Source organism: Paralichthys olivaceus, chromosome 3, assembly GCF_024713975.1.
Source record: "Paralichthys olivaceus isolate ysfri-2021 chromosome 3, ASM2471397v2, whole genome shotgun sequence".
Taxonomy (NCBI): domain Eukaryota; kingdom Metazoa; phylum Chordata; class Actinopteri; order Pleuronectiformes; family Paralichthyidae; genus Paralichthys; species Paralichthys olivaceus.
This window is the reverse complement of record NC_091095.1, coordinates 13,274,981-13,285,825: the sequence shown is the minus strand read 5'-3', so window position 1 is coordinate 13,285,825 and position 10,845 is coordinate 13,274,981. Positions and strand designations below refer to the sequence as shown.

At 39.8% G+C, this 10,845-nt stretch overlaps 1 protein-coding gene across 2 annotated transcripts; it reads left to right on the top strand.

The window, feature by feature from the left end:
* The first annotated feature begins 270 nt into the window (after positions 1-270).
* Positions 271-10,042, top strand: atcaya (ATCAY kinesin light chain interacting caytaxin a). 2 transcript variants are annotated; one of them, XM_020080517.2, is made up of 13 exons: positions 271-411; positions 1,551-1,650; positions 4,472-4,530; positions 4,610-4,861; positions 5,175-5,348; positions 5,558-5,660; positions 5,909-6,040; positions 6,288-6,374; positions 6,578-6,676; positions 6,863-6,898; positions 6,991-7,062; positions 7,159-7,211; positions 8,827-8,966. In XM_020080517.2, the coding sequence occupies exons 2-12, from the start codon at positions 1,574-1,576 to the stop codon at positions 7,184-7,186; spliced, it is 1,119 nt and encodes a 372-aa protein (XP_019936076.2). In that variant the 5' UTR covers positions 271-411; positions 1,551-1,573; the 3' UTR covers positions 7,187-7,211; positions 8,827-8,966. The 2 variants fall into 2 exon arrangements, with proteins under 2 accessions (XP_019936076.2, XP_019936077.2); XM_020080518.2 differs by lacking the exons at positions 271-411; positions 1,551-1,650 and adding an exon at positions 2,740-2,970 and having other exon boundaries at positions 8,827-10,042.
* The last annotated feature ends 803 nt before the right edge of the window (positions 10,043-10,845 follow it).

The window sequence follows — 10,845 nt, the reverse complement described above, 5'->3', positions numbered from 1 at the left end:
GTGTGGATGCAGGAGCTGAGAGGCACTGCTGTCGTCTCGCTCTTCACGGCCAGTCTTTCTCCAACAAAGGTGGCCAGAGGCAGAGGAGACGAGGAGGAGGAGGAGGAGGGGGGTCCATCACAGACAGAGGTGCCCCCTGTCTCCAGACACCTGCTGCTGGCGAGCGGCTGACATCGAGGACACTGTACGACTGTGTCTGTGCACGAGTGTGTGTGTATGCATTTGAATTAGCCAAACACTGAGAGCAGGGCGAGGGGGAGATTGCAACCCGACCGATGCTTCCCCGCAGGCGTGAGGGGATCAGGACTTTCTTCCCTCGCATCTTTGCATCTGTGACCCAGCAGGAGGAGGAGGGAGGACGCACAAGCACAGACCACAGAGAGGGTTTCGAGGGGATCTTGCACCGCTCATGTGAGTCAACGTCCATGCATTTCTAATCTGCTTGCACCTTTTACACCTTGCACATTAGACGTCCACTAACATTTGACTCTTTTTGCAGCATTAATATTCCAACAAAAAATGGAATGACAATGGTTGTATATGAACAGGGTGTTTAAATGACCTGTGATAGGTTATAGACACATATAATAATATATTATGTAATGATATATATAGTCCATATTATCCAGCATCACTGGAAATGTTTCCTCTGTGTAAAACATGGCTGTGTTCCAGCTCATACAAGTGTTGCTGCCAAAACCATTAGAACCATTGCCACTGTCATTGACTCTATGTGTTGCTGCATGGTTGTCATCATCACACTCGTTGCTGGTTGTACCACATTTTGTCATCACAGTGTTATAACTCAGACACTGGGATTTCATATATAAGCAGAGAAGTACAATAGGACTTAACGTGCAGTTAAACAGGAATCTTCATTAGCCTTTTTTGGCTTCTCAAATCCCCTGCACAATGTTTTAACTTTTGACTCTTTAGTTTTTTAATATACATAATGTGCAAATAAACTATATGCTGTATGTTTTTTCCCAAATCTTCATCACTATGTGAGTTCTCTTTAAACTCTCAATCACAATTGAATGAATATCTGGTTTGAACTGAAGATTTTTCTATTAAAACCATTGGGAACATAAAGCACGAGTGTGAACTGAGATCAAAGAGTCAGATGCTGCATCAGTCGGGTTAGATTAAGCAGCTGCGAGCAGAGGGATTAAATGGTCAGAAAGTTGTCCTGCACTCTGGCCTCTTGAATTCCAACCAGCAGCAAATTCATATCCAATATTTGACTTTCATGAGAATAGAGCTGCAGAAAATGGGCTCTGTCCGATTCAGTCACATGCCTCTCACATGTGCCCCTGTGGGCAGGGGGATAACAAACCATGTGACCATGCAGCGTTGGTATCAGCCCCTAAATTGTATTGAAAAATTGTTCATTATTTGGACAAAAGATTCACAATGCTGACTTTTACCTCTGTCATTAATTCCAACTCGTGTATCTGTGGTGCCGCCTGAGGACACTCGTTTCATTTGACAGCTTTCATCTGTTGTAAACGATTTTCATTAAGAAGTGGTTTCCCTCTTCACATCTGCAGGCCCCGGCTCTCCTGTCTGAGGGATGGGCACCACAGAGGCGACTCTACGCATGGAGAACATGGAAGTGAAAGACGAGTGGCAGGATGAAGACTTCCCCAGGTGGGTTCCTTTTTCATTTCTATTGGTCATCATCTGTTCTGCTCCATTACTGTCAAATACAGATTGATGTTGACGGTGGAGAATATACTGAAGAGAAGAGAAGCTTAACACATCTCTAAGAGCTGTGTTTGTTTATACCATGTGGCACATGTTTGTGAATGTGTGTTTGTACGAGTACATTTAACACATTTGAGTAAATATTTGATTATATGTGAATAAATTCGTAGTTAATTACAGATTGATTTGCATTTAGCATTATAGGCTGCGTCATATGACTTTCAGTTTGGTTTACTTTGTATAGATGCATTGATATTTATATTCATGTGGGCTTTACCTCTACCAAAGAGGTTATGTTTTCATCTGTGTTTGTTTGTTTGTTTGTTACCAGTTTTCATGACAAAATGCAGAAAAGAACATAAGAAAGAACACAAAGATTTTCTTTAACGTTGTGAGACATTTTCATTCCTTTCTAAGAGAATAATGATTGAATCTTGATGGAAAAAAACAGGCATGTTTAATGAACTAATTTAAATGCGGTTTCACAAGAGGACATGTTGGGCCGTGATGGAGCTTGGTGCTCGAGTGACATTCTGGTTAAAATATAGACACTTTCTATTTTGGGAAATAATGTTGCGTGCGTTCTGCTTTCTGTGCATCGGTAGAGCAATTTTTAAACTGTATAGCTGTCCTCATGTGAAATGATTAGCACAGTAAGCGTTGAGGTCAGGGTGACATTTGATATGATGTTCACAGTGAGAGGCTCTGAAATAGGACATCTGATCGATGGTCTGTCGCAGCAGGAGAGGAAACTGAGAGAAAGGTAAATTATTAAATACATTTTATGTTGGTGCAATCAAACAGAAGCAATTCAGAAATTGCAGGCGTGGTATTCGAAGATGAGAGGTTTGAATGAAAATCTTAATGCGCAGAAAAGAGCAGTCAAGAGAGAGATGTGTGTTGCCAGTTAGTGCTGAGCTCCCTCCTCCCTTCCTCCTCCTCCCTCCTCCTCCTCCTCGGATGGGAAGCAGGAAGCCAGGGAGCAGGTGCACTGTGGTCTGTCTACGTCATGTGACGCAGCAGCAGTCACTGATCAACAACACAGCATCGCCAGGAAAATGGTGGCAGGTTTTTGGGAGAAAAGCAGACAGAGACTGAGGAATATTCAGCAGCAGATGGATTATTGAGGTGTAGCCTCAGAGTGATGCTCTTCCCTCATCAGCTCAGAAGACTGGGAATGGTTAAACAGAGCAAACACAAAGGTGTGTGAGGTTAAAAGGCTCATTTGAATCGGCTCTTGACAAAAGCAGCTTCCTCCTGAAGGTAAGCATCATCAGTTAATCCTGATATTGATGTAGCTGGAGGACAAAGCAGCCGTAAAAAAAGAGAATATCTTGCTTTTGTTGAAAGAATAAATCCCCATCAGACTATTATGTTCATAGAAAAGGGCTTCGGTTCTGACAAAGGAGGTGTTGGACTGTTAATCAGTGCACGGCTCCTCAGGGAATAGATTCAGACTGTTCAGTGGTTGTGTCTCTGGGCTAAAACCAGTGTTGTTGGCTGAGGAGGAGCATACACACACACACACACACACACACACACACACACACTGCCTGACACTGTGCTCCTGCAGATGGGTGGGAGAAGCAGTTGGCTTTCACGGGAATGCAGCTAAAAACTCCCCCCTGCTGAATAACACTGCGCTGTAGCTCCCTGCTGCAGCTCTTTTAACACTTAGCTGTACGCGTCTGTTTTCAGTCCTGTGGTCTCTTTGGTGTTGTTGCTGATCGGCACTAAACCACTCAAGAAAGGCCATCTGCCATCAATCAATCAAACTTTATTTTAAAAAGCAGCTTCTTATCAAATGTAATTCAAAGTGGTTTACAGGTGACTGACTAAACTTAGGATGTTAAAAAATATTTTAATGGGTAAAAATGAATGACTTAAACTGATTTATAGACCAGTGCACACCATTAATAATAAAGAAGACAACAATAAAATATGAAAATAACAATGAGCATTAAAAACAACAAATGAAAAAGTATTACATAAAATAAATTATAGGCAACTACATTGGTATAAGGTCAATAAAGCTAAATATAGTAAAATAAATGATGAGGATCAATATTAACATTTTAGTAAAATAAAATAAATAATGTATAGAGTATAAAGTAAAAAAATATTATTATTTAAAATAAATAATTGCATAAAAGCCAGACTAAATGGCTTTTTAATTTATGTTAAATAATGTGCATAGGTAAATGAACATGCACACACACACACACACGTATATTAAGAGCAGGATTTCGACCTCACTCCTCTCTTCAGTGCAGGTTGTCAACAGTAAATAACAGAGCTTTGTGGAGACACACACAGAAGCAGTCTTCTCCTCTCTTCCACTCGTTCCTTGTCTCTCATTCCTCCCCCTCTATCCTCCATTAAACTTTCCTCCCTCTGTAATCTTCATCCTTCCCCAAAGAGACCTTAATTACCATCTCTATCCTCTTCAGCTTGCAGCTCTTTTTAATGCTTATAGCCAGATCAGTGACAACATCCACGTCTAATCCTATTCACAATGTTACATTTTGCTGTGTGGACAAGGTCATAGAGACCTTTGCATGTTGGAGAACAGAGAGAGAGAAATATAAATCGCATTAGCCATAGTTATGGATGCTTTAATTTACGTAGGACCCTGTGAGTCGTCCAAGTGGCAGACTCACAATTGTTTGGCAGAACCTTGACTTTGTGTTGTATTAGTATTGTACTGTATATTCTTCTCAGCAAGCACAGTCATGTTTGTTTATCTGTGCATGTTTCCCTACAGACCACTACCAGAGTACGGAGACATGGATCCCTCCTGTGGTCTCACAGACAACAGAGGCTGTAAGTATCACTGACAACTGGATCATCACTGATGGATGGATGAGTTCCTTGATGATTTCTCCTCTCCCCTCCTCTGTAGCTCCCCCTAACTCCCTGAACGTGAGCCCACCTGGAGGAGGAGATGGCGGTGTGTCCTCATCCCACCGTAAACGCCGCACGTTGCTCGCCCCGGAGATGAACCTGTCCCTGGATCACAGTGAGGGTTCTCTGCTGTCAGATGACTTCCTGGACACACCGGACGATCTGGACATCAACGTTGATGACATCGATACACCAGATGAGACGGACTCTCTGGAGTTCATCACCAATGGCAACGAGTTGGAGTGGGAAGGTCAGGGGTTAAAATAAATATGCTCAACTATACTTTTTATTCAGATTTTATAACTCTGACCTTCAACTTCCCAAACTAGATTCAAGATTATGTTTTGAGGTCAGTTTCTCATGTACTGTAATATGAATCTATATCTATTATCTAAATCCAACATAAGATATATTAAGACTATAAATTAAGACTATATGCTGAGGTTTGTAGAATCAGTGGAATCTTATACGTCTTATTCACTTTCCAGTTCTGATGTTTTATCTGTTTTATTTCTTTGTTTCTTTGCTTTGTTGGAACTTATTCTATTTATCTTTGTGTTCAGACGACACTCCGGTGGCCTCGGCCAAAGCAGGTCCCGCTAATGGCTCAGGAGAAATGGACGAAGAGGGGAACACCAACAATGGACGCCTCTGGAGAACTGTAATCATCGGAGAACAGGAGCATCGTATTGACATGCAGGTCATCAGACCTTACGTACGGGTCATCACACACGGAGGTCAGTGAAATCCATTTGATAACTCAGTGAAGGCCTTACTCTCTAGTTATATACAAAGATGAATTAATGCAGTAAAACAACACAACCTTTATTCCTCATGTTATTATCAGGTAAACACCAGTGAGAGAGACGTAAAGATTTCATCATACCTCAGTTAACTGTTGCTGCTTGAACACTGTCTGTGATTAATTGGAACTTTCTCTCATCAGGATATTATGGAGAGGGACTCAATGCCATCATTGTGTTCTCCGCCTGTTACCTGCCTGACAGCAGCTGTCCGGATTATCACTACATCATGGAAAACCTCTTCCTGTGAGTCAAACATGGCTGACTTTTATATTCCCAGTACAAGCTTTGATGCCGTACATGAATGGATTACTGATTATCTAAATAATAAGCTCCCAAATCAGAACTGACCTACGTTCACCTTGTGGGAAATTGGACAAACCGTTGTTGTGTATGTCTTTGCCCATGAGCTTCTAAGTGATCCTTTATCCTTTCATACAACTGTTTTGGAGTCAGTGTTTCCCAGAACAAAACGCACCTCCTCTCTCTTCCAGCTACATGGTGAGCAGTCTGGAGATGCTCGTGGCTGAAGATTATCTGATCATTTACATGAACGGAGCCACGCCTCGCAGTAAGATGCCTGGGATCAGCTGGCTCAAGAAATGTTACCAGATGATTGACAGAAGGTAAGGAAAAGAGAAACTACAGGAAAACAAACTGCTCCATCCTATTGATTTGCAATCTGAATGTAAATATTTCATGATACTTACATCACTGTAAGAATCTTTCTATCCTGTTCTGTAAACCTCAAACATACAGATACAGTATGTTTATGAAGCTGATACTGACAGACACAAAACAGAGAGGGAAGTTGTGTTGATCCACAGCTTCTATATATGAAGAGTCTGCTTGTTATTTATGTTGTGATGGCAGATTGAGGAAGAACCTGAAGTCTCTGGTCATCGCTCATCCCACGTGGTTCATACGCACAGTCCTGGCTATTTCTAGGCCTTTTATCAGGTGATACACACAGACACCAGTGACTGTATGATTAAGATGGACATTATATTATTACAAACTCATTATGTTAAAATTTCCAAGATGTTTAATGTGTTGACAGCTGCCTTTTACACAAAAATAAAACAAAAAAAGTGCATTGATAAATTATCAGGACTATAATGTAACCTATGATTGTGTTGTTGTGGCCTCCTTATCATCCACAGTGTGAAGTTCATGAATAAGATCCAATATGTCCACAGTCTGGATGAACTGGCCGAGATCGTCCCCATGGAGCACGTCCACGTCCCCGAGTGTGTGGTGCAGTAAGTGTCTCTGACCACTAGATAGAGGAGATGAGCTGCAGGAGTGAAACTCAACCTGTGGGCAGTAGGGATACTTCTGCTGAATGTCTTCAGTAAAATAATTATTTCAGTGTTTGAATGAGATTATCATACTCTTCTCATATTTACTGTGTGAATTGAGGATATTACAGTGTCACTCATTTTCAGATTTGATGAGGAGAGGATTAAAGTCAGGAGGGAAAGGTAAAATAGATCCATCATTTCTCATTTAATTTTGACTTACATAAAAATACATTACCTATACAGAATTACACTCACGCTGTCTGTGCCTGCAGGATGGAGCAGGAGCAGAGGCAGCAGGAGCAGCAACACTCAGTCCCTCAGGAGTCAATGAAAAAGTCTTCAAGGTATCAGTCCTCACTGAATTTAATTTCATATTTTACATTTATCTAGTTGGGACGTTGTCTTCTTATAAGTCTGTGTATTGTTTCTCTCATTTTCAGGCCAAAGTCGATGATAGTAGATCAATAGTTGTGAGAAGGACAGAACTCTGCAGGTGGGTAGTTTCCTCCACTTCTTTTTATTATCCACAAGGTGGCACTGTGCTTTGAAATGGAACCACCACATTGCTGATTGCATTTCTACCTAAATAGTAATTCCACGTTTAGATATATTTCAATACAGACACAAGATTTAGGGCAGAGTAACATATTTTTAGGGCATGTGCTTTCTCTTTTGTCTTTGTTAGATTGCATTAATTGGAATAGAATATTTGTAGGAATTCCCTTAAAGTATTTAAACAGCAAATTGAATTCTGCTTCCTTCTCTATCTGAGCATAAGTTGTGGTATGGGCCTGAGAAAGACGTCAACATATAAATAAGCTTCAGTTAAACATGTGCTCAAATTGAATATGTGTGAATCTGCAGTGTGAGATTATAATTTTTATACAATACCAGACTAACTGTGTGCATCTATTGTACATTTACATTAGCACAACGGCCTGAAGACAACAACTCTGCCTGTTTGTGTGAGTGTGTGAGTTGGTGCAGAGAGGGAGGGGGTGTTTTAACCTTCATTCACATTCAGATATACAGTTTTTTAGAGTTCCTCCATTTTCAGGGAGGGATGTTTCCTGCCTGTTGTTTCCACAACTTTACACACTAATGCTCGGCCATTAGATGAATTTGACTTTTAGCTTCTTTTGAACATCATCTTCTAAAGTGACCTTCATAATTAGCAGTTAATGGATGAATGTTGAGTATCTGCTTGAATTTAATCTAAGTTCTTAATTTTTCCTTGCAAACAGCACGAATTTATAGTCAAGTTAACACACAGCATAAAACCTTGAGGGAGAACAGATGCTGTTAGATAAGCTGATGTAAACTTGTGTCTATCGGGTCCAAAACGAAGGCCGCATGATACAAATGGCATTTTCATAGACTCAACAGCCAACAGGAGTAAGTCCTATCCACAGCAACATGGAGTCTGAGCTGGTTTGAACCTGCTGGTTTGAGAACATAAACAGAAGTATGCTCTGTTTTGCTGATAAAGGTCATACGATTGAAATTCCAATGATAATAATTCATAAAACTGCTAATAATACATTGATTTAAAACAGCAAACAGTGTGTAGGAGCAATTCTTAGCTATTCAGTCTAAAGTTCAAACTCTTGTTACTATGGAGTTTATTTATGTCGTGATCAATAGATTGACTCTTTAGCTGTTATGTTTTCCCTCAGGGGAAACCAGACAAGTCTTCATTTCACAAGATTCCGAATTTAATTGGCACATGACTGATTTAAAAGAATGTAGTGATTCAAGTCTCACTTTGATCAGTAGGAAACAAAACTTTTTTTAATGTGTGTGGCAACTAAAAGATGGTATTTAATTATCTTAAAACTGCCAAAAAATATGAAGTAATACACAGTTGTGTCCCAGTTCATTTATTATCCAGCCAACCAGGGTGGTGGGGGAGCAGGTGCCAATCCCGGCTGACGTTGGGAGAGAGCGACCCCAGCCTGGACTTGATTCATTATATAAAACTCGAAAGATATTTCTTTATAAAGATCAGACGGAGACAAAGTTCATAAAAATGTTTTCTGGAATTACTCATTTGAATTGATGTTAGTTTTGTCATTTTCATTTACAAACATTTCCTTTTCTTTCTACAGGATGTGACTTAAGTGTTGAGCATGAAACCTTTGATTAAGAAGCAGTTTCCTTATTCTATCAACATCCAGCTGAACATTTGTTCCATCGTCCTCCAGTCCAAACTTTGAGCGCTCCATCTCTCCTCCCTCTGTCTGGAACCCTGGAACCATCTTGTTCTTTCTCTGTGAGAGGTGTAGATATCACTGAGGAAGATGCTGCTCCACTGAGCTTCACTACTTTGCAAGAACTGTTTCTTGATGAAAACTGAGTTCATCAGTTCATTACCCTGCTGTGTGGTCACCCATATTAAAATGTTGCATCATCCTGAGGCTCTTTGAGGCCGGAACAAGGACATGAAAACACTCTACAATAACTTAAGCAGTAAAAAGTTGTTGTTTTTTTATTCCGCAGCTTGTTAATAGGAGTAAATTCACTGCATTACCTAAACAATGCAGATGTTTGTCTAAAATCAAAGTTGTTTTCAGAGTTCTCCGCAGCATTTTCATTTGACAAGAGGGAGGTGTGACTTACACCTGAGAGGTTGAAACTGTGCTCGTGTCTGTGTGACATCACCGCATCACTGTGATCGCACACATTCATACTGATGCTGTTGTCTCAGTATAATGCAAATATAACAGTGATGGTATTCCATTTGATCAGATGCCTTCATGTTATATTTTTTGCCTCATAGCTGCTGTATAAATCAAATGCTCTCTTAATGTATCGACATTTTGAAGTTGTTGAAATGTACTAACATCGCAGACATATAGGGATCCTTTATTAGTTATTCTTCCTGATCCCACAGCTTCCTCTGTGCCCTTCCATCTGTCGTGTGACCTCATGTCATGATGTGCCTCAGTTCTCTGTGTGTTCATAGAGGAAGCAGAGTTTCCATCTGCTCAGAAAACCTATAAGAATCGTACGTGTTTTAAACTATTTGCACACTGATGAGTTATATCTGTCTATTTTGTGTCATATGTTGCCACACAACAGATTTCATACATAACACTGACGTGGTTTGGATGTCATTGTTTTGTGTCACATAGCCTGCATATTCTGTGAATGGAGAAGAGTTACCCACAAAATAATGAAGAAGACGAATGTGTGAAATCTCTGTAAGTGGCTGCAGTCAAGACAAAATAGACAGATGTTGCATTTTATGGTTCTTTCACAAAGTGTACATTTTAGTTTCATTCTTCCAGATCGTTTGTTGTCAGCTCAGATTGTGGAAACATGTTATCACCGTTGACAATATAGGATAATATGCAGCCTCTAAAAGAAAAGTCATAACTGAGGCATTTTGATGTTAATACAGAGGGATGCCATTAATGTAGCTTATTCTTATATTCTTCTTAAAGCAAGTCTTATTTTGACATGTATATTTCTTTGTTTGCATGTATAATCCACTACTGAAAGGACCTTTTCTGGGGATTCCTTCTTTTTTTCTAATTTTCAATTTGTTCAGCAATCATCTTATTGTAGCAGGAGGAGAAAGAGATTTTATTTTTGTAAAGAACTGCCTGTATACTGTTGATATGTTTTGCACTGTAGGATTTTGTTGTCTCATAATTTTTGAAGTAGAGACTGTGATAGCTTTATGTTTAGTTGTGTTTGTGTTGTTGTGAAGGAGCATGACTGATCATGCAGTTGTGTAGCTGTTAGTTCAGCATGGACATGATTAAGTGTCTTTATTAAAAAAAAATAGAACTCATGAAATGTCTGTTTCTAAACAGCCATTTCAATTGGAATGCTCCTTTTGTTCTGTTGCCTTTCTGTTGTGGGAATGTTCAAGAAAAGGTTCAACTTTTCTCTACGTTTCAGTCATTTCTGGATGTGATGATCACAGTAAACCAAACCTGAGCAGTTACATCAAACATATATCAACCCAGTACAGCAGCCATAGCTTGTCATATAAGGAAGGTTGTTCTGTTTATATTCTTTTAGCTGAACTGAGTGCCTATTTTTGAGCCAAAAGAAAACCATATTAAGTAGAGGAATGTAAAGTGTAACCTTTTTAGATATTAGGATTTACAGGTTAA

Excerpts from the sequence above, each read along its gene's own strand:
- atcaya (XM_020080517.2), top strand. The coding sequence starts at position 1,574 with ATGGGCACCACAGAGGCGACTCTACGCATGGAGAACATGGAAGTGAAA. Across the intron at positions 5,661-5,908 it reads ATCATGGAAAACCTCTTCCT|CTACATGGTGAGCAGTCTGG; the intron begins GTGAGTCAAACA and ends TCTCTCTTCCAG. Across the intron at positions 6,677-6,862 it reads GTCCCCGAGTGTGTGGTGCA|ATTTGATGAGGAGAGGATTA; the intron begins GTAAGTGTCTCT and ends ACTCATTTTCAG.